Source organism: Macrotis lagotis, chromosome 1 (assembly GCF_037893015.1).
Source record: "Macrotis lagotis isolate mMagLag1 chromosome 1, bilby.v1.9.chrom.fasta, whole genome shotgun sequence".
NCBI lineage: Eukaryota > Metazoa > Chordata > Mammalia > Peramelemorphia > Peramelidae > Macrotis > Macrotis lagotis.
In genome coordinates, this window is record NC_133658.1 from 664,761,920 (window position 1) to 664,789,892 (window position 27,973).

General features: G+C 37.4%; 2 protein-coding genes across 5 annotated transcripts in view; one reads left to right on the top strand and one right to left on the bottom strand.

Annotated features, from left to right (window-relative positions):
* The window catches only part of STAT1 (signal transducer and activator of transcription 1), a 71,426-nt gene extending 43,626 nt beyond the window's left edge, over positions 1-27,800 (top strand). Inside the window, exons 20-24 of the mRNA XM_074215479.1 lie at positions 2,919-3,058; positions 6,203-6,388; positions 9,214-9,289; positions 10,331-10,433; positions 12,277-27,800. Of these exons, the coding sequence (XP_074071580.1) occupies positions 2,919-3,058; positions 6,203-6,388; positions 9,214-9,289; positions 10,331-10,433; positions 12,277-12,300 (529 nt within the window). The 3' untranslated portion in view covers positions 12,301-27,800. The remainder of the gene's footprint in view (positions 1-2,918; positions 3,059-6,202; positions 6,389-9,213; positions 9,290-10,330; positions 10,434-12,276) is intronic.
* Positions 20,335-27,973, bottom strand: part of GLS (glutaminase) — a 97,399-nt gene continuing 89,760 nt past the window's right edge. For 3 of the 4 annotated variants that reach the window (XM_074215482.1, XM_074215480.1, XM_074215484.1), the window contains 4 exons: positions 27,680-27,741; positions 26,137-26,213; positions 25,996-26,059; positions 20,335-23,292 (listed from right to left, as the gene is read on the bottom strand). In XM_074215482.1, coding sequence (XP_074071583.1) covers positions 23,136-23,292; positions 25,996-26,059; positions 26,137-26,213; positions 27,680-27,741 — 360 coding nt within the window. In that variant the 3' untranslated portion in view covers positions 20,335-23,135. The remainder of the gene's footprint in view (positions 23,293-25,995; positions 26,060-26,136; positions 26,214-27,679; positions 27,742-27,973) is intronic. The other variant, XM_074215485.1, reaches the window with a different exon arrangement.

Here is a 27,973-nt window from a genome sequence, read left to right on the forward strand (position 1 = left end):
AAGAACATTGTTTTACCTTAGAGGCAAAGGGAAACAATGCAAGTTTGGGAACAGTGACTAAAATATGCTCTTCACAGATGTGATCAACTAAGAAAATTGACAACTAAGAAAATTGACAACTAAGAAAAAAAAGCAGATGATATTCATAATGGATTAGGAACAATAAAACATTTCCAGTAAATCCAGGATTGTTTCTAGTTGGCTTCTTAAATTTACATTAATTTTCACAGATGAATACTTAGGGGGAAATGTTTGGTCCCCAATTAAAGATTCAATTTTTTTTGCCAAATTGTTATTGGCTCTAGACAAGTAGGGTAAAAGTTTGCATTTGACAGACACTAGAGGGAAATCAACTTCTTCAGGAAACATGAGGTTTAGGCTCCCCTCACCCCCAACACCATTCCAAGTGTATTTCTTAGGAGGGCACCAGAGTGGGAGGGCAACTAGGTGTCACAGTGGATAGAGCACTGGACTTGGAGTCAGGAGGACAGAAATTCGAATGTGGCCTCAGACTTTGGGCAAGTCACTTAACCCTGATTACCTTGAATCCAGGGCCATCTCTAGTCGTCCTAGTTTATATCTGACCACTGGACTCAGATGGCTCTGGAAGAGACTTAGCACAGCACCCCCTCACTAAAATTCAATTCATGTGTTTGTCATGACATGAAAGACAAGGGACTATTAGATGGTGCAATAGACAGAATATCCAGCCCTGGAGAGGAGGATTGAGTTCAAATTAGGCCTCAGACTCTTAATAATTGCCCAGTTGTGTGACCTCGGACAAGTCACTTAACATTGCCTTGCAAACCGCCCCAAAAAGAAAAAAAAAAGAATGAAGGATAAACATCATCATCACCACCAGAGTGGGAACTAAACTCTTTTCTAAGTAAAGACTTCTACTTTGAAACAAGTTACTAGCCCAGAAAAAGTCAATTTGTTAATTATAAAACATACTTATAGGGGCAGCTAGGTGGCAGGCACAGTGGATAGAGCACTGACCCTGGAGTCAGGAGTACCTGAGTTCAAATCCAGCCTCAGACACTTAGTAATTACTTAGCAGTGTGGCCTTGGGCAAGCCACTTAACCCCATTGCCTTGCAAAAACTAAAAAAAACCCATAATTATGAAATCCAAATAATAAGCTACTCTTGAAATTATGCTGAAATAATAAAGGACCTAATAGAAATTAGTTCAATAGGTAGTAGGAGGAAGGTAGTGGGTAAAGTAGATAGAATGTTGGCTTGGAAGCTACGAAGACTCTAATTCAAATTTGGTCTTAAATGTTAGATAGTTGTGTGACCCTAGACAAGTCACTTAATCTCTATCTCAATCTCCTCATCAGTAACATGGGGTTAATAATAACACCTACCAGGACAGTTAGATGGCACAGTGGATAGAGGTTTAGGTTTAGGTCCTGGAGTCAGGAGGACCTGAGTTCAAACTCTGTCTCAGACACTTAATAATTGTTTAGCTGTGTGACTTTGGGCAAGCCACTTAACCCCACTGCCTTAAATAAATGAAATTTTAAAAATGTATGCAGCATTATATGTGCATTATATCAAGAACAGTAATCCTGAATTTATTCTTCCCTTACTTTTGATGAGTATGTATGAGATTTATAATAGACATGTGCATATTATATTAATATAATATTTCCATGTTTTAGTTTTTACTTATTAATTTGATCAGACCTATGATTACCAAGTTCAGGAAGTTCTGTATGTGGAATTTCCTCCATCAATACTTATCAATCACATTCTCTGAAACTTAAGTTAGGTAGCTGTGTGGTACACTGGATAGAACAGGGAAGACCTGAGTTGAAATCCTGCCTCAGAGATTTATAACCAAGTCACTTAATCTTAAGCTTTCTCAGCTTCTTTATCAAGGAAATGGAGATAGTAAGAGCAGCTAACTCTCCAAAATCGTTAAGAGGATCAGTTGAGATCATTTAGTGAAGCTACCTTGACTGTTATCCTGTTAAAGACACTCCTGGGGCAGAGGTGTTAAACCTATGACTATCAGCCCACAACACTCCTAGCCTGCCCTAACTAGATTAAAATGTAGTTGGGAAATATTTAACAAAATAAGTAGAAATACAAGTAAACAAATAATATTACTTTTAAAAAAATCAATATATGACTCTTACAGATCCGTGTATATGGATTAGTAACTGGAGGTCCTGTCCCCTATTTGAGTGCATCTAGATGAAGTCAGGAAGGTTTATCTTCATTAGTTCAAGTCCAGCCTCAGACACTTACTAACTAGATGACCCTGGGAAAGTCTCCTAGTTCTATTTGCCTCAGTTTCTTCATCTGTAAAATGAGCTAGAGAAGGAAATAGCAAACCACTCTAGTCTTGCCAAGAAAACCCCCAAAATGGGATCCTAAAGCATCAGATATGAAAATGAAAATGACCAAACAAAATAAAGAAAAATTTCTATTTGAATAGCACCGTGTTCTACTTTTATATACTATCCTTGGTGACTGAAGGTTTGAATGCCTTGTCAGGGACACCCAACTGTTATCCATATCCATCAGAAGCAGAATAATTCAAGTCTTTCTGATCTACAACTCCATTCTATACACTAGGCCATGTTGCTTCTTTCTGGAGTTTCTCTATTATCCCTATCCACTGTGCCACCTAGCTGCCTGCTGCTGCATACAGAGTTGGAACATGACTATTGCTTATTGAATCAATAATATTAAAATAATGTGAGAAAGCTTGAAGTTTTGCATAGTATTTTACAAATGTCATTTCACTTGATCCTCCCAATAACCCTCTTCAGGGTCATAACTTAATACATTTTCCAATAAGCCTCTTTTAGATGATCATTCTCTTTCTTTGTATATTATTACATAAAAGTAAAAACCTATCTTTTAAACCAAAAAATAATCTTGTAAATTCTCTTTCCCCACACAGGTGTATAATGGGCTTTATAAGTAAAGAGCAAGAACGAGCCTTACTGAAGGATCAACAACCTGGGACATTTCTACTGAGATTCAGTGAAAGCAGCCGGGATGGAGCGATCACTTTTACTTGGGTAGAGAGATCACAGAATGGTAGGTATCCTATTATATAAACAAAGTTCTTTCACATGAGCTTGTATTGTTAGGCTAAGAAAAAATGCTTGCCAGTAGTTATTTATGTGAATTCACTCTTAAACACACCTAAATGTCTTCATAATAAGTTTTTAAATAAATCATTCAAATCATTATATGCTGCTCTTTAAAGTGATATTGAAATCAGGACTAAAAAGAGTAAAATCCCTTAGGATAATACTCAGCAAATTCTAAATGAATAGCCACTAGAATATGAGGAAACCAACTAAAACTCTTATTAAGCTTTTAGTTTAAATTTTTTTAACATACAGATATAAACTTTTTTTTATAAATAGAAGATTTTTCAAAGGTACAGGTAAGGAAGAAAACCAAGAAAATCCCAAATGGGGTCATGAAGAGTCAGACATGACAGGACTGATGGAACAACAAGAAGTTAGGAAGTGGTCAAGGATATGAATCACTGTTTGCTAATAATATTAATTTGAAGAGGTGAAGCCTGGCAGCAATGTGAGTAGAATAATTAATCATAGGGTAAAGCTTAAATGACTCCAAAAACTTGCACTTTGAATCCAACAAATATTTACTATACCACACTCTTAAATTTAGCCATTAGAGATTCCTTCCTTTTATTCTTATTTTCAGTAATCAGCAGTTTCCTGTTGTGATATTAATACTCTGTGAGTAGGGATTATTTTAACAGGTCTCATGAGACCTAAGAAATAAGACATAGAACTAAACTCCTGAGAAACTAATGATAGTTGTTGTTTGTCCTTCATCCTCAAAGAGGACTGTTTCATCAGGATGGAGATGTCATGACTTGTAAGTGAACTGGATTAAAATGAAGCTGGGCTGCAAAGTCACCCCCCTCACTCTCTCCTCTAGAACATCTGGGTCCAGTGGCCAGATATAGATTGAGAGAACTGGAGATGACACTAGATGCAGTGGGAGGCCTTGGCCTTTTTAAACTAAAGTATTTCCAGGCCTCAATTTGTCTGAGGCAATACCCATTCAAGTGATTAAAGCTAGGCAAAAAATGAGGCAAAGAACCTCCTCTTTTGTCTAGTAAAAAAAAAAAGTCAGTCTGAAAGGAGAAGATCCTGAGGGTATCTGGCCAAAACAGAATTATGCTTTGAGCAGTCAGAGTCCAAACAATGCCCAAGTGAAGCTTGGGCTGGGACTATTGTTGGCCAATCAGTGAGAGTCTGAGTAATTTGGGTTTAAGGCATGGTATATAAAAAAAGAAATCTAGCCCAAGATATCTTGTTAGGTTTCAGTGATCAAAATTTATATTCCTTTGGGCAGAGCAGCCACATGTAAGGGTATGGTTCCCTACGTGGATGGATAGAGAGAGAGAGAGAGAGAGAGAGAGAGAGAGAGAGAGAGGAGGGAAGGAAAAAAGGGAAGAAGGAAGGAAGGGTAGAAGAAAGGAAGAGAGGAAAGAAGGGAGGATGGGAGAAAGGAACAGAGAAAGGAGCGAGGGAAGGAAGGAAAGAAGGAATAAAAGAAAGGTGGGAGGAAGAGCTGTGAGAAGGTAGTGAGAAAAGGCTGGAGGAAAGCAAAGACAGACTTAACATCTGGCCTGGGGCTGGTCCTTGCTTCTCTAGGTGTGTAAAGATGGGGAGAAGAAAAAATGCTCCCAAGAAATGCACATTTTAGGACTGAAAAGATTAGTGACAGAGACTTTTCTTTAGGGAATCTATTTCCAACAGTTTGGTTTCTCTAAAGAACCCATATCTAATCTCTACTAGGTTTGGTTTGGTTTTCAATTGTGAAATTAAGAAATTAATTTCTAGAATTATTTTTCAGTCTAGGAAAGACATTTTCCAAATTAATACTTTTGAAATTTAATTTTAGGAAATAGTATGATGCAGTCTAAGTGTAAGAATGAGCACTAGATTTCCTTCTTATAACAACATAAATGTCAAAAAGATCCTGTTTTTAAATAGTTAAAGGCTAATGAAAAAGATGCTAAATTTTACACAGGATGGTGTTGTTCAGGAGTGTCTGACTCTTCTTGGCACCATTTTGGAGGTTTTCTTGGCAAAGAGACTGAGTGATGTGTCATTTCCTTTTCTAGTTTATTTTACAGATGAGAAAACTGAAGCAAACAGGATTAAGTAACTTGTCCAGCTAACAAGTATTTGAGGTTGGATTTGAACTCAAGTCTTCCTGACTCCAGGCCCAGGGCTCTATCCACTGAACCACCTAGCTACCCCAAATTTTACATAGACATTTATTTTAAAGTATGCATGTTTTTCATGTATAATTATGGAGATATGGCTACAAGATAGCTATTAATCTAAAAAAAAAGATCTGAGGGTTTTAGTGGACTGCAAGTTGTACTATGAGTTGATAGGGGGGATATAAAAATGAAAAAAAAAGTAATGTGATCTTGGGCTTAAGAGTTTGGGCTAGGATGGTTAAGAGCCATCGAAGGAACTGGTGATGATTAGCCAAGAGAAGAGAAGACTTTGATGGGGAAAGGGTCAGAGAAGTATTGAAATGCTGTTATTCATGTTGCAGAGCAAAATGGTGGCTTAGTGGATAGAGTGGATAGAGAATATTAGACCTAGTTTAAATCTGACCTCAAATACTTACTAGCTGTGTGACCCTGGGTAAAGTCATTTAACCCTATTTGCATCAGTTTCCTCATCTGAAAAATGAACTGGAGAAGGAAATGGCAAATCCTCCAGTTTTTTCCCCAAAACATTCCCAAAAGGGTCATAGAGTCTGAAAGGACTGAACAATATTCCTGTTGTTGTGGGATTGTTATGAAGAAAATTTAGGACTGATTTTAAGACAAATTTCCAATCAGTTATAGCCAGGTTTCCTTTCACTATTACACATTTCTTGTGTTTGTTTTAGAACAGCTATGTCCAATTCTTTGGCCACATTGCCTGCATACCAGTACAACCTGAAGTTACCTGAACAACCCAAACCAGATTAAAATGAAATTGGAAAATGTTTAATAAAATAAATAAAAATACAATATACCTTAGATAATGTTAATTTATGGTTTCCTAAATCAACATGCTGTCCAAAGAGATGTTTAGAAGACAACCTTGTTTACTTGCATGTTAGACTAGATGGTCACAGGAGTTTTTTAGATTCTGTAACATATCTTTCTTCTTTTTTTTTTTTAAGAACCCGTGTTTCATGCTGTTGAACCATACACAAAAAAAGAACTCTCTGCGGTTACTTTCCCTGATATCATTCGGAATTATAAAGTCATGGCTGCTGAGAACATTCCTGAAAATCCTCTGAAGTTTCTATATCCAAACATTGATAAAGATCATGCTTTTGGGAAATACTACTCTAGACCAAAGGAAGGTGAGTGGGGAAAGTCACTACTGAACCTTTCATTAACCACTACATAAATCGAGTGTACAGATGATTTCCATTCATGAGACAGCCCTCTCATACCACAAATTGGCAATGTGATGGGGTGCTGCCCAAATGAGCATGACAACCCTCACATAGGCAAGATGCCCTTGTGTCAAACCAAAAGACTCTAACTGCCACATGGGTTTTGATCCCCTTTAAGAATCAATAGATCGGCCAGCAGTCTTCTCTGACAATGGCCCAGCCAAGGCTGCTTGGCTGTTCTTTTATCTCTCTTTCTCTCTCTCTAGCCCTTCTTATTTCTTGTAACCTTTTTAGTAAATTTTTGTTTTATTTCCACCCATGTTTTCCCAGTCTTCATAGGCAGAATTGAACCCAAGTAGCCAGTGGCTACACTAGCAAAGCAGGTTTCATTCTAATGGGGGGATGCAAAAGGACTAGGAAAGAAAGCAAGGAATACATACACTGACATAGCTTGTAAAAGACATAATAATTCTGGGTAACATAGAGTAGACCCAAAATGCTAGGGGCAGTGTCTGGGGTGAGAGGTATTTAGCCTAAGAGGAGCTCCAAGTGGTTCAGCACCAGAAGACTGGCCAAAAAAATCCAAAGAACAAAGAAGCAAACCAGTTACAGAAAGCAAAGAATACTTTGCCATCAATATACTTGGTGCCACTCCACTTTCTGACCATTTTCAAACCATGTTGCCTACACCTCTCTCTTGAAACTCCTCTAGGATGAACCATACTAAATAATAGAAAGACAAGTCCAGTGCAGAGGGTTCAAAGTCTTTCCAGTTCCTGAAGGTAGTGAGTGTCCTCCACCAACCAGTCTTTCAAAAGCCAAGATCAACTGTGATGGATCATCACAGAACTGTTGAAAGACTTACAATGAACTAGGAAAGAAAGTTAGGATGGCTTTTGCTTCCCCTTCTATTCTTTTCCAAAGTGTTTCCTGATAAAGAAAAAGAATTTTTGAGCACTGAACTGAGATTCACAAAGATGAGTTTAAATCTTGCCACAGACACTTACTAGCTATGCAAGTCACATAATCTCTGGGTACCTCAGTTTGCCCACCTCACTGGGCTGCTGTGAGGCTGAAAGCACTGTATCATTACAACTCCTAAGTATAGGAAATATTTAAAATCTGTTATAGGGAAGAGATATTCAGATAAGACCAAGGGAAATAATGAGTCAGATGGGAAGACCAGAAAGTAAAAGTTAAATCAGAAATACTTGGAATTAAGCAGGTTAGTTTCCCCTTCACTATCCAACACAAGTATTTGCATACATTTACATTAAAAAGCATTGTAAAGTACTGAATGAAATCTTTCTGGCCAAGAAAATGCTTACTTCCTGTAGATGCAGCACAGGCTTTGTTTTTTGTTTGTTTCTTTCCTTGATTTGGTGTGTGTGTGTGTGTGTGTGTGTGTGTGTGTGTATGTGTGTGTGTGTGTATGTGTGCGCGAGCGCGCACTCGCATACACGCATGTATGAAAGTGTGAGGGCATGTATTTAGTGAGTGTTTGAGTGTGCATGAGTGTGTGTAACTGTGCATGTGAATGAGTGTGTGAATGCATGTGCCTGAGGGCAAGTGTGTGTGAGTATGTGTATGTGTGTGAATGTATTACGTGAGTATATATGAGTACATATATGTAAGTGTGAGTGCATGTAGTGTGTAAGTGTGTGAATATGTATGTGCCTGAGGGTGAGTGTGTGCAAGTGTATGTGTGAATGCAAAAAACAAAAAAAAATTTAAAAAAAATGAATCAATAGATGGGGCAGCTAAGTGGTGCAATGGATAAAGCACTGGCTCTGGAGTCAGGAGTACCTGGGTTCAAATCTGGTCTCAGACACTTAATAATTACCTAGCTGTGTGGCCTTGGGCAAGCCACTTAACCCCATCTGCCTTGCAAAAACCTAAAAAAAAATCAATAGATCACCAACTTGGATCAGCCACATCTTGGTCAAAGAGACATAAATTTCCAAATCACCTGTCTGGCAAAAGGGAGAATCAACAATTCCCAGACCTATCTATAAAAAGCACAATGAGTAGAAATGTATCCATTAGCTAAAACTTAGAATTTCTTTTACTGTCTTTGATTAAATGTCAGCCATGTAAGTCTTTGAAAGATTTTCTACATGTACCAATTTCTGAATGAGAAAAGTAAAGATTAGTTATTAATACAAGAGAGAAATATTCATTTCTCACACAACATTCCACTCTGCTTACTCTTCTTAAAATTTGTAGTTAAGAAAAATCTTATTTTGCAGCATTCTTATAGGATCATTAATTTTCCATTGGTAAAATCTCAAAATAAGCAGATTAGTTTAAAATGAAGATTCCCCACTTTCTGTACATTGCAACTGTCTACTTGAAAATAGTGGGAATAAGGGGCAGCTAGGTGGCGCAGTGGCTAGAGCACTGGCCCTGGAGTCAGGAGGACCTGAGTTCAAATCCGACCTCAGACACTTAATAATCACCTAGCTGTGTGGCCTTGGGCAAGACACAACCCCCATTGCCTTGAAAAAAAAATTTTTTAATGGTGGGAATAACTCAATTCTCCATAGTATCTGCATGGCTGCAGTCCCAAATGGTCCTTCCCCTCTCCAGTAGACCTTACACATCTACCCCAATCCCCTTTATGACTTAATTTGGCAAAAAACAATGGAGATAGGAGGGTAATTGATTCTTAATTTTTGGAGGGGCCTTCTCTGATCATCTAGGAAGGAAGTTTGATTTTTTTTTAACCACCAGGTAAAGTACATGCACACTGGCTCACCATATGGACATTTGGTTTGTTTGTTTTCCAGCACCAGAGCCAATGGAAGTTGATGGCCCCAAAGGGACTGGATACATCAAGACAGAATTAATTTCTGTATCTGAAGTGTAAGTGATTACAGGAGAGTGTCCTTTTTAGACCCCTCAATCTATTCCCATTCCAGGATCAGGATGGGTGAACCTCCAAGATACTTGCAGTCTGTTACTCTATTGTCAATCTGTAGCTTGGGCAAGATGGTATGAGAAGAAGCTGATTAGGAGTTCTCTGAACCCAACCATGGTGTAACCTCTAAGCCATTTCTTTTGTTTGTTTTTTTAACCAAAGCTGTGTTAAAGCTCTCCAAGTGCCAGAAATATTGATGTTTTGAAACAAGTGTAAATAAAACAAACAAAAATTTATCAGAGTGGGAAAGTAGTTCTTTTCGATCTAGAGCAGGCCAAAGTTGAAACTGAAATTTATTTTTTTCTCTTGCTTTTTATTCTTTGTCTCATTTTGTAAACAGTATAAAACAAAGCATAAACAAAGTCAAATCTAAAACTTTTGGAAATGTCATTGTCATTGTTTGCCCTCCTGCATTGTCTTGGGGTGAATGAATGGATCTAGCCATATGTAAAAAACCCTCCAAGTCCCCAGACATGGTGCTCCTCTGGGTAGGCATTTGACTTCCAGGGCAATACAAGTAAGTGGCCACGGTTAGACTCCTTAAGGACCATTGGGTCCAGATGGGTTGATCAATACTCACTCCCATGAGGACGGACTAGAATGGGTGGGGAACTGAAACTCCCAGATGGTAGATTTTTTTCAAAAATATTTGACAAGTCTGTTTATTTCCTAGAGACGACTCATATGATAGAGCAGGGGTTCTTAACCTTTTTGGTGTCATGGACCCTTTTGGCAGTCTGATGCAGCTTATGGATGCTTCTTCTGAAGAATGTTTTTAAATGCGACACATAAAATACATAGGATTACAAAGGAAACCAGTAATATGGAGATATAGTTTTCAAAATATTTTGCCCAAAAAGCACGTTCATGGACCCCCAGGTTAAGAACCCCTATTGAAAATAATGAGGTAAGGGGCAAAATGTCAATTCTCCTTTTGAATTTTAAGTGTAGTTATATTTTCTCCTTTCATTTCTCTCCTATTTTAGTCACCCCTCCAGACTTCAGAGCACTGACAATCTTCTACCTATGTCTCCAGAAGAGTTTGATGAGGTTTCTCGGATAGTGGGCCATGTAGAACTCAGCAATGTGGTATGTATATCTACCAGAAGAAATGTCCTTGATTCTCTAGAACTGTTTTGCTTCCTGAGGCAGGTAGTTGAAGCTGGAGGAGCATATGCTGCTTTTAAAAAACACTGAACAGAGTTCTAGGCATCATTTAAAGAAGTTTTTTTAAGGCTATCCAAGGACGCACTACAGGGAGTTATACTTAAAAAGGCTATATTTTTGTCCAGGAATTTTGGACATTTTAAGAAATGCTTTCACAAAGGAGCCAGATTTTGAATATTTCAACAATGCACCACAGTTCTTTTTCATAGGCTCCACAGGGAATTCAGATAATGAAGTTCTAGAAACTCCTGGAGGAAAATGTGACCACTAATTAAATTTTTTTGAGGGGTTACCTGGTTATTTTTGTTTGTTAGCCTAATTCGGTCCCCTGGCATGGGCACTGCTATGTAGACTTTAGCATGTCTTATACAAACCTGTGCTTCCAGGAATGCCACCTGTGGCCACCTGTTTGACATTCTGGAGCTCAGGTGGGAGGATTTAACAATGGAGAGAGTTCATTGAGGGCAGTTAGCAGGGATATGGCAGTTGGTCACTGGACATCACCCAAAAGGATCATTCCACCTTCAGAGAAGTCTTCCCTAGATATACACCAGATGGCAGTCCTGGGCCAGGGTAAAGACTTCTGTCAGCTTTGGGGCCAGAGCATTTCCCCTCAAGATTTTAGGGATTTTTGCTGATGCTGTTTGGTTTTTAAATGAATTTATACATGAATCTGTCCTAAAAAATGAATATTGTGAATTTTGATAGTCTATATAGTCCCCTTAAAATATAATAATGTAAACCGGACAGTGGTCCCTTCTATGTCTCACTTGTACCTATGGGTGCTTAATTCTTTCAAAATATATTTTTATACTTCAATGTATGTGTTGAGTAAGTGGGTGATGCCACATTTGTGGGTAAAGGATTTTGTGTCAATTTAAATTTTCAAGCTCTATTTCTCAAGGTATCTAATTTCTTGGGGTAGCTAGGTGGCACAATGGATAGAGTGCTGGGTCTGGAGTCAGGAAGACTCATCTTTCTGAGTTCAAAACTTGTTTCAGGCATCTACTAGCTGTGTGACCCTGGGCAAGTCACTCAACCCTATTTGCCTCAGTTTTCTCAATGAGGTTGTTGAGCTGGAGAAGAAAATAACAAATCACTCCAGTAACTTTGCCAAGAAAACTGGAATGGGGTCACAAAGAGTCAGACATGACTGAATGAGAATGAGAAATTTTCTCATTTTCCTGAACCAGCTGATTCTATCTGGAGAACATGCAGTCAAAACTAATAAGTGTCTTTAAACTTAGCCCCTTGATTCTGGGTCCAACCCTCTATCCACTATAAGACGGCAGTTACATCTTTGTATGGCTGAAGTCGCAAAAAGTGGTGAGAAAAATGCCTTCTTCCCTCATACATCCCCTAATTTTGTCATCACCTCTCTTGGATTTAGCAGGAAAATTCGCTTCCCCCTCCCCCCCTTTTCCCCCTAGAGTTGAGCAATTCAGCACTTCTTCCCCCTGAGTTTTGTATTGAACAGAATATTTACACAGTGAAAAGGGGGGGGGGGGAGCTTAATACTGTCAGAATAAATTCAAAGAATAAATCCATCAGCTTATGGGCTTATGGGAATTAAAAGGGCAGGCTTACTATGGTAGTGAGGACGGTACAGAGTTTTATGCTGAATGCCTTCCCTAGTCCCTGTTGGAAATGAGAGGGAACTGTTTATAGCTATCTCTCCTCCAGAGGGTGAGCTAGTTAGGTTAAATATGTAAAACTGTCTTTAGATTCCTATAACGAAGTTAATGACACTTTTCTCTCTTTACAGATGAGTCAACCCTATAATATTTGAATTTCATTCATCTCTTCTGAATCAGACTTATCCTCCCATCATTGGCTCACTCCTGCCACTTTGCTCCTCCACAGTCTAGGTTTTTAGAGAAAAGAAAGTCATATTACCGAGTTTGCTTCCAAGTGAATTTTTTCTTATCTCAAAAACACCTATTTTACTCTGAAGGTCTGCACCAGCCCCTCTGAAGGTAAAACTGATATGCTTATGCAGTAGATATGGAGCAAGGGTAAGAGTCTCTTTAAGGGTCAAAATAATAGGTCAAAATATTTATAGAGCAAATTTTTGGTGTGGGAATGATGATTTTATACATAAAAAAAGTTTTATTTTAATGGCAAAAAGACAATTTTCATGTTGTCAGTCTAATAGATCTGTCCCCCTCCCCACTCTTCACACACAGTGTTACCAAATATAGACATCTCACATAGCAGAAGTTACAATTTGGACACATTTCTTCTAAGCCCCAAACTCCCTCTACAAAAAGTGTCATATATTGTATAAGCTTTACCAGACCAGCCATTTAAAAATAATATAATAAATGAATATTTAGTGGTAGAATTGGCTGACTGTTTTGATGAAAATTAATGAAAAGTTGCTGGCTAATGTCCAAAGTGGCCAACTATAAGTAGTAAATTCATAAATATCTTTTTTACGAAGTTCCTTAAGAACAGTTTTTACATTACGGTTATCAGAAATGAACATATTTTTGCATTTCTAATCAGGTAGCTAAAACTCAACCATTGCTTTAATATATCAGCACTTGTAGATAGGTCCAAAGTGGTGGTTTACACAAATAATTAATATTGACTAAAAATATGGATATAGACAAATCAATAAATTGGATTGGCAGTAGCTATCTGTTTGCTCTCTCAGCCATCAGATGTAGATTTAATTGTTCATGTGGAAAGACAAATTAATGGACCTAAAATGACTGAAAGTCACAATTTCATCTTTAACAGAGAAAAATGTTTGCTTTTCAATGAGAACAACACAAATAGTTCAGATAGTTATATTAACTTTATTTTACTTTTTAAAACAAAATGTTAAATTAGGATATTGTTTTCATTGTCTTCTGCCTACACTAACTATTGAATTGAAAAGCTACCATTTGGGGAAGGGAAAGAGAGAGATGATAGATTTTTAACTTTGTGAAAATTACCTGAAAGAAAATGCATATACTTGACTTTTTTAACTGTACCTCTTCGTTTCAATCATCATTACAACTGTATTTCTTGTGGTCATCAATATTTCTTTAAATCAATTTAAAAATAACAAATGAATGATAAAATATTTTTATTGAATTAGGAAATTTGCTGCTTTGCTTTGCGCTGGCCACAGTTAAATCACTGCTGTTGTTCTAACTCAGATATGTCTTAAAGTTTGCAAAAGGCTTTCTTTATTTCCAATCACTCTCAGTTTTAACTCTAGTCCTATACATATGGTTCAAAATAAGAATCACAGATCAGAAAGTGGTTTGTATATTTCTTACTGAAAACATGAAAGTGGGAAGGATGAGCATGGTTTTAAGAGATCTTTTTTTTCCTATATATTTGCATCTATTTTTGTTATTCATTATACCTCTGTTATTATGATAGAAGAAAACTCCTCAAAGGGCAAAACAAAATTAATAACAACAACAAAAGCAACAACAAAAATCTGTTTATTTTTAATGAATTCAGACCATTATTAGGACTACCCTGGAAATACCACAGTTAGTGAAATATTGGGAGTGCCTAATGGTAACTACTGTTAAAAAGACAACAACATGTATGTATATCACTGATTTTCCCTTATGTATATTAACTGCTGAGTAAGAGGCAGCATGATCTAGTGTGTGTGAGTGTGTGTGTATGTATGAATGGAGAGAGCTGGCCTCGAAACCCTGCCTCTGCCACACACTGGCCATTGGACCCTGAACAAGTCACAGTGTACTAAGCTAAGATGCAGAGCAGTTGCCAACTCACATTATAGGAAGGAGTTTCCTCATCTATGGGAATTCCCTATATCAATTAAATCATAATTCCAGTTGCTATCTCATATTTAAACATGAAAAATCTAACAACATCCATATTTGAGGGTAAATAGAATTATTTTCTCAAATCCTGTTAACTTGTTTGGTAAATTGACTGCTATTGCAGATAAGGGTGTCAGTAAAAATAGCCCACATGAAAATACTGCTGATTTATAGAGGTCTTACCTCACCACAATCCTATAAAGCTGAAATTCAATCATCAGTCAGTGAGCATTAGGACAGCTAGGTGGTGCACCAGCCCTAGAGTCAGGGGGACTGAGTTCAAATATGGCACACTTACCAGCTGTATGACCTGGGACAAGTCACTTAACCCTGATTGCTTTGCATCCAGAGCCATCGCCCGTTATCCTGATTCATATCTGGTCACTGGAACCAGATGACTGGAGGAGAAAGTGAGGCTAGGGACTTAGCACAGCCCCCCCCCCCAACTCAAATCCAGTTCATGTCATGGCATCACTTCCCTGATGTCATGGTCTTCTTCAGGAATGAAGGACAGAGGCAGCTAAGTGGCACAATGGATAGAGCACTGGCCCTGGAGTCAGGAGGACCTGAGTTCAAATTCAACCTCAGACACTTAATAATTACCTAGCTGTATGCCCTTACACAATTCACTTAACCCCACTATCTTAAAAAAATAAACTAAAAAAAAAAAGAATGAAGGACAAACATCTATTGAGTACTAGATATTTTGCTAATTGTATCCTCATTTTACAGAGGAAAGAATTCAAGATTCATAAAAATTGAAGGATTTCCTGGTGCCTAGCAAGAATCAGTCCCATAGACTAGGAGTTCTTAAGCTGTGGATAAATTCAGGGTGACTGTGAAGCCTGAATGGGCAAATTTTGGCTTCTTTTGTAACCCAGCCCTGTGTATTTAAAAAACATTATTCTCAGAATGGGTCCATAGACTTTGTCAGACCACCAAAGGGAACTATGACCCCCCAAATGATAAAGTAACCTTTCTAGACCCTCAGAAGTGTGACATGATTACCACTACTCAAAGACCCATGGAGGACTTGATGCTTACTATGCCTCCAAATCTACAGATAAATATTTTAATCTTTTCTTTGAAAGTAATTGAAACCTGTGGCAAATTTTTAAAAAGTAGATATAAAATTAAAATCTGTCCTTTAAGGCAGTCATTTGACATTCACATTGTATAATTGTGTCAGGTTATTGAAAATCTACTATTTCACAGAAAAATCACATAGGTATATTTTTCCCCAAGGCTAAGTGTTTTTCCAAATAATAATAATAACTGGCATTTTTAGCTCTTATGTACCAAATACTTTGATAAATGCTGTAACAATATTATCTCATTTATCCTTGCACCAACGTTAGCTAGGTGCTATGATTATTCCCAACTAAGGCAAATAAAAATTAAGTAACTTGCCCAGGGTAGCACAGCTTATAAATTTTTGAGGTCTGATTTGAACTCAGGTCTCTCTGATCTCAGACCCATGCTCTTCTATTGCTTTATACACCAAGCTGCCTTTAGAGTAATGCTTTTCTTAGAAATAAGATGAATGTGAAAGTGGGAATTGACAGAGAAAAATAGCTACATTTTAAAAGTTCCATTAAAAAATCAGCACTAAAATTAATTGTAGAATGTTGACAAGATAAGAAAGGGTCAGGATCACTTTATATTGAAATAAAGATGCCAATCAAATTTTAGTTAAAGAAAAATGTAAATATATTATCTTTAACCCTGATAGTATTACCATATAACTGCTGCCATCACAAATCTTGTTATTCTTATGGATTTGAGTATAGATCATTCCTTTCCAAGGACCAGCCTAGCTCACCATGGGAAGGCTCATCACCAGTAGAATATGGTGGATGTAGCAACCCAGGAAACAATCTAAAATGCACAAAATGGCCATCTGACCTGGGCTGTCCTTTTTCACTTCCTTAGGAATATTGAATTACATAGTTTTTAGACTATTCACATGCATTCACTTAAGTTATTCCAAATGCAAAAGCTTTGTTCAAGTGACCCTGGCATTGGATGAACTGGATTAAATCAAGTATGGAATTCTTTCTATAAAGGAAACTAGAAAAGAAAATGGCAGTCAAATGGAAAGATGATTCCTAGCTTCTCCTTGCAGAAGGAAATAAAGGAGCTGATGGAGAGTCGGCTTCATCTTGCCTCCAAAAGTCAATGAGAAGCCACATTTCACAAGCTAATTTCCATTATTACTATGTTTATGATAAACATTTGCAGAAAGACATCCTTGAAATTGGACTGGAGCTTAGGCACTGGCATCTGGAAAAGGAAACAAAGAGGTAGAGTCTGCAAAGAACCAGACAAGACCCTCTGATTTTAAATAGCCTCTACTTAACTACATGATGACTGACATCCAAAGACTGAACCTATGTGAGGTTACCAATAAACATGCTGAAAAATATTCAGAATTCCCCACCAGCATGGGGAAGCCTCATGCCAATAAATTATGAGATATAAGGTTGTAAAGAAATTGATTATATTTATTAATAATAATAGCTAGCATTTATATGACACCTTCTATTTGCCAGGTACTAAGCACTATATTACTATCTCATTTGATTCTCACAACAACTCTGGCATTATTAACCCAGTTTTACTGATGAGGAAACTGAGGCAAGCAGGTCAAGTAACTTGACTAAGAGTCCTACAGCTAGTTAGTATCTGAAGCTAGATTTGAACTCAGGCCTGGTACTCTATCCACTGTGCCACCTACTGTTCAATAGATAGGACACGACTTATCAATTTAGGAGTCATTCCTGAATCAGGTATCTTTATAGTCAGATCACTGACTTGTACTAGTAAAGATAAAAATTAATGTCAAACTGTAATAGATGATAAAAATGGGAATAACTAAAACAATCTCAACCTCAACTATTTAAGCAAAACAAGGTAAATAGATCAGTAACCATTTATTAAGTGTCTGATCTAGGCTAGCTAGGTGCTAGGGATTACAAAGACAAAAATAAACAGCTTACATCCTATTAGATGTAACTGGAGAGAAGAAAGAACATTGACACAGGTTATACAATTTCCTACAGAAATGTAGCCATTATATATATATCCATTTAAAAAGACCAAAAAGCCTGGAAGCTTTCTTAGCCAACAAGTGTAGGGATGTGTCAGCCAACACTTTGTTTTCAAACATAAAAGTCATTTATAAAATCTTTGGGAGAAATAATGGTGAAAGATGTTCAACAGTTTCTCTTCATAAAACAGCAAGAAGTTGTAGGGGGAAAATAAAATTTAAGAAAGGTAGGCAATATAATTGTTGCTGTTCAGTCATGTTTGTCACTTTGTGACCCTTTGGGGATCTTCTTGGCAGAGATACTGAAATAGTTTGACATTTCTTTCTCCAGTAATTTTACAGATAAGGAAACTGAGGCAAGCAGGGTTAAATGACCCTTGCCTAGTATCTGAGGTCAAATTTGAACTCAGGAAGATGGTCTCCTATCCATTGTGTCACCTAGCTGCTCTCAGCAATAGGATTAAATGTTACTATTTAGATGACATTGTGATGACTGCATCTAGCTCCGGACATCCTCCTGGATGAGATCCATAAGCACCCAAAGGAATTTAGCTACTATCTGTACAGAACCCATGTTGATGAAAATCTCTATTGTCCATACTGTGATATCATACATAATTCATCCAGGAGTATACATATCTGAGACATAAACTGCTTATGAGCAATGAATGGTTCATGCTCAGAATTAAATGGAAGAGGGGTGGTACAGCCACAGACACTGTGTGACCCTGGACGTGTCACTTAACCTCAAAAAAAATTAAATGGGAGAACTAGCTTGCTTTTGAGATATGTTTAATATTAATATTCTACCTGTGATGTTGTGGTAGACAGAAACAGCCTATGATGTGTTAAAAATGAAATGTATGCAAAAGGTATATAGAGGGGTGTGTGTGTGTGTGTGTGTGTGAAGGATGCTATCAGAAAATGTCTGACCAGAGGGAAAAAGATGGGCTAGTTACACAAATAAGACAAGACAACCACATGGACTCCCTTGGTATCCACATAATATTGATTAAACTAGATATTGAGAGGAAACTCTGCAGCTTGTTGAGTGGCCAATTTATGGGAGAGCAATTACCTAGAACCGACAGGCAGGTTTGAGTTGTGATTTCATTGCTGGAAGGAATACCCACATCCTTCAGTATTTGTATCTGCAGAAAACTTTAGCATTTTTGCAATGGAATTCCATTATTGCTTATATTACATATAAACCAATAATTCACATCTAGTAGGGACCTTTTTGTTCAGCCCCCTCATTTTATTGAAGAAATTGGCCTGGAAAGTTAGTGACTGGCCCAAACTCACATAGTAAATGACAATGCAGGAAAGCCCTTTAATTTTTTAAAATTTTTTGCTGTAGACATTATCTAAAAGAATTCTATTCTAAGAAGTGAGGTCACTAAATTTTAAAAAATATTAAATATTCCCATTAGGGAATTTTCTTCTTGTTAAGGATCACTCCCCATATAGTTTTACTGAAGGAATTATTATTATTAATTAGGAAGTCCTATTAATTAAGCCTCCCAGCCTGTCACTTGGCTCCAAACCTTAAGGGGATAATCCAAAAACCAGCCTCAAATGTTTACATTGGCTTGCCTAGGGGTAGGAACAGGGAAGACTAGACAGAACATTGTGTTCTGAGTCATAAAGCCTCCTACAGGGCAGGTGGCATGCCAGAGATTTAATTCTGATAGGGCTGCTTTGGAAATGACATGAATTTCTGGCCACTGCAGCCATGAAGTTATCTCTTAGGTTTATCAGACAAGTAAAGATATGTCTCGTGCATATGGATTAAACTTGCTTTTCCAGTAGGCTGTCAGCTTCTGGGTTATGAGCAGGGAAACTTTTTTTGTATTTTTGCCTCATAAGTATGACATGTTTAACACTATAGAAAACTGCTCCAAGGCTTCAGGGAGCACCATTCTAACTGGAACATAATTTAAATTTGGCCTTCAGAGATGCTTTGAAGTGAAAAGGCCACTCAAAACACTCCCGCTTGCCAACTTGCCCCATCTCTGGACAGCTCTGAGAGGGAAGGCTTTCCTTACCAGTCAGTAAGCATCCTTATTACCAAACTGAAAAATCTGTAAAATCTCAGTTCTTTGTCTATCTTTGACAACCATTTTAGCTCCCACTTCCGGTCCCTTGCATCAAAGCTTCATGCTTACATCTGGCACAGGAACTAGCTCTCCCTCTCTCTTTGCTCTCATGAAAAGCAGACGATCTACTTAATCCATTATCTGTGGCCATGTTTGCTTTCTAGTCAATTTCTCCCTAATGTCCTGGGGCTTTTCCAGCCTTTTTTTCTTCCAACAATAGTTGGCAGGTGGGCAGGGAATGGAAACCAGCCTTTGATACTGAGGTGTGCTGACTTCTCAAATTCTGTCAAGTGAAAAGAATTCTTCAACAAATGTTTATCTTAATTTAGGACTATCATTGCATTCATGCAATGCCTTACAGGATACAAAACATTGTCTCTTATGTATATACATTCACATACATATATGTATTTGTATAGATGTTCATATACATACATACATACATATATATATATATTATTTGAGATAGATGGGGAAATAGCTATTGTCCCCATTTTGTTGAGCAAGTTGAGGCCCAATGAGGTCATTACTTGCCCAAGATTATGCTCATAGAAAATGGTAGGATTCAAAGGTAGGTCATCTGACGTCTAATCCAGTAATTTAGAGTATGATGTTCTAAACAGGTTATTAAAAGACTGAGTTGGTGGGTTGTAGAAAGAGCCACCTCCACACTCCCCTCTCCACATGTATTTCTAGCAAGAATGAGGGTATGGCTGATTTACCTTCTCATTAAAACCTCACCTCCAAGCCCTGGCCTCCTAGGGGACTTTCTTATCTCAAAGAAATTTATATTTCATAAAAGGCAGGAATCTGTTCTGTGAAGGAACATAAGACAAAACATGACTCTTTTGATAAGAAAAAAATTTCCCACACCATTTTTTTATGGTATACCTGTTTATTATACTGAAAAAAGCAACACATTTGATTTCATGTAAAATAAATATTTCCCAATTTCTGAACACATACAACTTAAGCAAAGGTTAGATTCCATTATGGGAAAACTGCTAGAAAAAAATACATTCATCACAGCACATTCCCCGCAAAGAATCTAACTCAAACATCGAGCCGCTCAGTCCCAGTCACTGATGGTCATAATCAAATGGTCATTAGTAGGCCAGCTCTGCAGCTAAAGGGTTATAGTGGAGGACAAAACACTTTTCACACGGGGATGATATAAGTAACACCAAGACCAGCACATTTGGGGTACAAAGAATTAAACTAGCATGATCACACCTAATTATCATGATATAGGAAACACACTGATATTGAAAACAAATTTAAAAAAAGATCTTTGGAGTATAGAGATGGCAGCAATTTAACAAGAAAAAATCAAACATTGAAACTAAATTGACATGTAAGTGCCTGCTAGTGAAGAACAGCCAAACCAATAACCTTGCAGATATTTATAAATAACGGCATGAAGGAATCAGTGCAGTGTTCTAAATGAACATAAAGGTTTCACAAAACCTTCTGAACATTGGAGAAAATACTAACTCTTATTCTCAAACACCAGTTAGAAGCATTGTTTCCTGGAGGAAAGCCTGAGTTTCAGGGGTGATCTTTGCTTTCTGTGGTTAAATTGCTGTCATTTTAAATTGGAGTCATGGAATTTGAGCATTGGAAGGTAGCTCAGCTGCCATCTAGGCTCAACCCAAATGTGAAAAGTTTTAATTAATCTAAACCATGCTGCTGTTTGAGAAAACTAGGTCCAGTTATTTCATTATGTAAACCAGTGCATTTCTCCCTATCCCCAAAAGATATAATATACACAAATTTCATAAATGAGCAGACTAAACGTTCTCTTGGCTAACAAAGGGCTATCTCCTACACAGCACTGTGCAAGTAATACCTCTGAATATGGCCATTCATTGACCCAAGGGAAGGGAAGGCATTAAACCTGGTAATAAGAGACTTGTGTGTCAATAGCCCAATGAGGGGAGCAGCAGCAGTGAGGACCACTGGTCACCCCATTGACTGGGAGGGGGGTTGCTAACTTAGGCTGTTTTAGATTGGAAGTCAAAAACAGGAATACCTGAAGGACAGTGGAAGAGGGTGTTCTAGCTTGAAAGCTGTAGTGGACCAAGAAAATGGGGTTAAAAACTGAAAAATGTTAACATGAAATGTTTTTACTGATTGCTGTTTATATAGCTAAGAAATTCACTCATTAGATTAAAACTCAACTTCAAAGAGCACATTCCATGAAGTGGCCTGTCCTGTACTTAATAATCATTTCAGTTCTCCCTATTCTAACCCTAAGATACTCATTCATTCAGATGCTAGGGTGAATATACATGGGGAGGTTACTAGTAAGTCTATTCTCTCATCTTGGGATGACCTTTTTTTTTTGCCTTCCAAACATGAAGATGGATGGGGGTCAGCCTTAAAATGAAATGAGGTGGGGTGGGTTTTTTGTTTGTTTGTTTGCTTGCTTGACACACAAGCTTCTTTTTTTGTGTTTGGTTTTTTCCCTTTCAATAGGAAAGCTATTACCACCAGAAATCTCACACAATAGCAAATGAGAAGAAAATTGGAGTGTTTGTTTGTGGTCCCCCAAACTGGACACACATCTGGATTCATATTTGTGGTGTCAAGTTTAAATAATAAATATGTTACTTTATGGCAAATCACACACCATCAAAATGACTTTGGTAACTTTCTGAACTTAATTTAGGTGAAAAGCAGAAAAATACGCCCTTCAAGCAGCAGTATCATTTCAGTCTGAGTTGTCAAATCTGTTAAGTTCCACTGGTGTTGACCTGGCTTAGTGGTTTCATTCTGTCTCTGATTTGTTTTTCATAGAGAATGGGCATAGTTGTAGCTACTGTGCAACAGGTCAAGGTTAAGAACCTTCCTGACTAATGTAGCAAAGTTCAAAACTGCATAGTATAGAAGCACCACTGCCAAGTTCAAGAGAAGAAGAAGAGACAGATAAATGTGGAGAAAGAAAGAAAGATTAGACTTGGGAAGATATGAAAAAAAAGGAATCTTCTGAAAGGGTCCAAAGTTACATTCATACTTAGATCTTTTGGTCACCAAAAAAAACTTTTAAAATCCCTGATAAAGTCGAATCAAAATTAGCTTTCTCTATTTATTGATAGTCATCATTGATATTCTCTTTTAAGATCACAGGTTAAGTGTAGGATGTATGGGAAACACTGGAAAAACATACAACCTTAAGTGCATAGTGTTTTAAAAAACACCCATACTATTTCCACATTTCAAATCTATTATCTTGAAAAAAAAACACTTCCATTTGCTCTTGGAGGCAGCCTTGTTCATCTGGGCCAACTGTACAAACAAGGTTTCAGTTTAAAAATGCATATTCAGCAGAAAGAACAATTATCACAAATGCATACAACACAGAAAGAAATTGTAAAGACCACAGTAAAGCGAGCAATGGTGGGTTTTTTTTTTTTTACATCAAATTATCCACAGCACGAGGTAATATCGCTCACATTATGAAGGGAGATCCTGCTTTGTTTCTATTTTTTTTTTTCCAGAGAGATCAGATTTGTCCTCTGCATATAATGAAGAAAAAACTCCAGTAACACTGAGATAACAGACAGACTCTTTAAAATATACATCACTACCAGGGAAGTACACACGCTCTTCATAATCATTTTTCACAATTAAATAGCTAAATGATTCGATTCTTAGGATCAAGCTCAAGACCCCATTATAACAATCCATCTAGATTCTTATGGACCGTTTGATTTTCTTTGCCATCATTGGAATCTTCTGGAGGGGTGTACTGGACTTGATATTCCTGAAGGATTTTAAACACATCATGATGTCCGAAGTGCAGGGCTTCATCCATGGGAGTGTTATTCCACCTGCAACAAGCACCACAGCTATGATTGGAATACTCAGTGAATGGAAACTCTAGTCAGTCATTTCCTTTGTAGACAAGTCATCTAATAATCAAAATTTCTCTCTACAGTGCTATGAGGGTGACTATACATGTATACTATTTTTCCCTCCTTCTATGAGGTGGATAACTAAGGTCAAAGAAGAAGGGGGCTTGCTGATCATGTGTTGGAACTGGATCCTGAGCCCAAACCTTCTAACTTAGTCTAGTGTTCTCTCTATTACACTTTGGATAACCATGTGCTCTACATTTAATTTACTTTAGTCATTTTTGTAGACAGAAAATAACAGGGGAAATTCAGAAATGATCTTTAAATTCAAAAGCTAAAGCTTGGAAATGAATTTTTATTCTGCAATTAATTTGCCTTTCCAAGTCACTCTGTTTAGAGAAAGAGTCTATTATTTCTTTTTGAAGGATATGTTTAAAGATGATTCACATAATTCATACGGATATTCACCTTATATTTGGCTATAAACATGCGCATGTGTGTATATATGTATAGATCTACATAGCTCTAAATAGCATACACATATATAAATCTATAGATATCCACCAATAAAGCCCCTAAGTACATTTGGATTCTACTCAAAGACTACCCCCACCTAAAACTGGGCTATAAAATACAGCTAGGAAAAACAGGGTTAACTTAAGAACTCAAATTTTAATCTGACAAAGAGGTAGAAATTTCAGCTACTGATTATCGGTCTTATCTCCATCTACCACTTCACTCTAGAGAATTACTACATCTTCCATTCTTTTCAGTGATGTTATTCTCAGTCAGAAATTCTGAAGGTTTTCTAATTTTTGAAGGATAAAATCTTAGAACAAAAATAACCTGTTTTCTAACCAGATAATTTACATTTTAAAGAATGGTGCTGGGGTGGCTAGGTGGCATAGTGGATAGAGCACCAGCCCTGGAGTCAGGAGTACCTGGGTTCAAATCTGGTCTCAGACACTTAGTAATTACCTAGCTGTGTGGCCTTGGGCAAGCCACTTAACCCCATTTGCCTTGCAAAAACTAAAAAAAATTTTAAAAAATTAAAAAAAATAAAGCATGGTGCTAAATAGTGAGGCTACTCAAAGGAGCTGAGTATAGCCTGAGGATTATGATGATAAGAATAATAATGATAGCAACTAACAGTTACTTAGCACTTGGTACTCCCTGAAAATCACCCAAGCCTTTCTCCCACTTCTGTTCTATGCCTGCACTTTTTATTCCTCTTTTGGAAGAATGTCATCCTCTTCTACATCTTGAAAAAAACCTATTTAATTCTGAAAAGCAGCTAGAAACCAGAGTATTTAAAGGCCTGGGCACAAATGAGCCTCTGTGATTCTGGGCAAGTCACGCAGGTCTTTATGACTCAGTTTCCTCATCTATGAAATGGTAAAACTAGTAGCATTACCTACCTCACAGGTTCTGAGGAAACCATATGATGTAACCCTTATAAACATAAATTGTGAGTAACCCAGTGAATAAATATTAGCTAATGCACACTAACCATTAGGTGACATTCTAGCTCTATAGTCCCCAAATCCAGTTTTGGGTGGTTGGGCCAAAACTGAGCAGTCCTGGAAAACTAGGTGAGATATGTAGTCATCCTAGATATAAGGAAGCCTCCAAAACAGGAAAGATTTAGGAGTACATCAAACTAAAAGAAAATTCCCCTAAACGTGGGCTTAGGTCATGGCTGTTAATGCATCTACTTCCTTTCAAGAGTAAAGTTTCATTTGTATCTGGGGTGTGCTCACAAAGACTTGTGTTAGAATGTCCAAGTGACTGTTCAAGCTACCATATGATGGATGAAAGTACATAGCATAGACTTGTGTTAGAATGTCCAAGTGACTATTAGAGCTACCACCAGACATTCTCTACAATGGATTAAAGGACACAGCATAGATTACCTAGCAGTGTAGCATTTTGGAAAGAGCTGTGGTCAAAAGGGCCAAAAGACTTCTTTTTGTGATTAACTAGCTATGGAACTTTTAGAAAACCACTTTACTACTTGAGGCCTCCATCTTACTTATTCCTGGTCTCCATTCTGGTCAAACAAAATCTATTTATTCATTCTTGCCATTCTTGCATAGAATATCTTTTCTTTCCTTCCTTCAAATTATACTTTTCCTTTTTTTCAAAATTCAATTCTTCTATAAAAAGCCTTCCCATCATCCTACATCCAGCTTCAAGACTTTCAAGAGCCTTCCAAAGAATTCTGTAGCATTGTTTCTGCATTTGCTCATATGCATCTAAGTGCATTTATATAAGTGTTCATATGTTTATTTTTTTTTCCCTCATTAGGTTGTAAGGTCCTTGAAGTCAAGGAACCAGTCTTCTGTTCCCAACACTCACTATAGTGTTCTACAGAAAGAGGATGCTAAATGCTGACTGGCTAAGCAGCCTGTAGTCTCCATAGCAAGAATTTGGGTGCTGGGAGTAGTGGAGGGGAGGGGAATAAAGAAAAGTTGAAAGTAGACACTATACAACAGAAACAAGGAACTTGTCGACTCTGAGACCAGCTGGAAAATACATCACGTTTGCAGGTATGAGTGTTCATTTTAAAAACACCACCACCTAACACCTAAGAGGGACAATAGGCCACCACCAGTATAATCAAAGGAACCAGTGGGGACTTCCATATTTTATAAGGGAGAGGCTGAAATAACTGCTTACCTGTCCTTGGGGAAAGGATTCACTTTGCAGGCTTCCAACAAAAACTTAACTACTTCCACATGACCTGTAACCCAAAACAAAAACTGTCAGGCTTCAGGGTCTACCAGAAAGCTAACAGGAAGACAAATAAATTGTTGTTACCTTCTGCAGCTGCAACATGTAATGCAGTTCGAGAGTCATAGTCCCGCTGCTCCATATCCATACCCGACAAGGCAAATCTGAAAATTCACAGGCATATTCACTCATTAAATATAGATACTCTAAAATTAATTCAATCGTGACATTTACAAAGGTAGTCTAGTACATCAAATGCTCATTGCCCTACCTACAAATCACCTTAAAAACCTCTCAACCAAACTTTTCTCTTTCATTCTACTGGAGAGCAAAATCAGGTAGATGTCTTCTATAATGAGATTTATGGAAACCAAGATACCAGACAACTAGTTTACATGCATATTGGGGGAATTTACCTTGCTTCTCTCTGTTAGCTTGCTCGACTGGAAAAGGGGTATAAACACTGAGCACCTCACAACTCAATTACACTTCATTATGATAAATACTCAAGAGATCTGAAGAATGGACGCACAACAGGCACCTTCAAGTCTCTGGAGGACAAGAAACCAACACCAAAAAAATCCCCCACATTCACAAAACCAAACCAAAACAAACAAAAACCCTGCTTGCCCTACATTTTAAAATCTGCAATCTAAACAGCAGAGAATCAGAGATTTCAAAAATATTAGTGGAAATTAAAAACTAGAATCTTTCCATTTCAACGGCCTATATAAATGATCACTATAAGATCCACTGAATTTAGAGTCCAAAGGAATGAATTACATCCTTCTATTTTACTATCTTCTTTGACATACGATTTCACCTAAGGGGGTTAAAGTAGATGACCTTAATTAAAGGTTCTCTTCCAGCTCTAAACCTCTATTACTAAGTTTTTCAAGGGTACATAAAGCTGGAGCAGTAAACTGTCTATACAGCATTTTAGAGACTTGTATACAAATACTTCGCCTACTTTTTTTTTTTTTTAGGTTTTTGCAAGACAAATGGTTAAGTGGCTTGCCCAAGGCCACACAGCTAGGTAATTATTAAGTGTCTGAGACCGGATTTGAACCCAGGTACTCCTGACTCCAGGGCCGGTGCTTTATCCACTACGCCACCTAGACGCCCCTTTGCTTACTTTTCTACCATTGTTCAAATTATAAGAGTCATCCCTTGTTAGACCACAAGGATCCTGGGAGACAAATCTGTCTCTAGAAGGTTATTTTAAAACATGACATGGGTGGGAAAATGAGAATGGGGACCTTTCATGGTTGGGTACATTAGCACCCATAAATATAGTTTATTAGATTAGCCTCAATGAAAGATCAGATTCTCAGTTAGAAAAAAAGATAAGTTACAAAAATCTTGATAGAGTAAGAGAAAAGGGAAAAGTCCAAGAATATATGTGGGTGTCATCTAGGAGCAGTAGTTTTGAGTGGGACATTGGAAGAATTATTCTAAATTTAAGCTTTGCTCCCTTTCAAATTTTCCTCTGGGATCTTTCTATACAAGTTGAGAAATTAAGAAGTGACTTCTGGTTTTCCTTAAAAATGACTATTTATTAAGAAATAAGCTCCATATGTATGTCCACCAGACATTCTCTAGGCCAGCCTCTCCCACCCATTTAACTGACCTTCGTAGAGCTGATACATCTCCAGTGTATGCTGCAAACAAGAGGTTTATCACTGACTTCACCTGTGAAGAAAATAAATTTCAGGGGTCAGCAAAAGAAAAAGTGAAGAGTATATGGTTGCAGAGTATAATGAGTGTATATATATATATATATATATATATATATATATATATATATATTTTAAATATAAAGTAGTCATATCAAACTAAAAAGGAAATTTACTTGTATGTCTCATCCTTACCATTTTGGTGCTAATTAGAAATAACAGAATATGAATTTTTTGTCTTTAAAGCA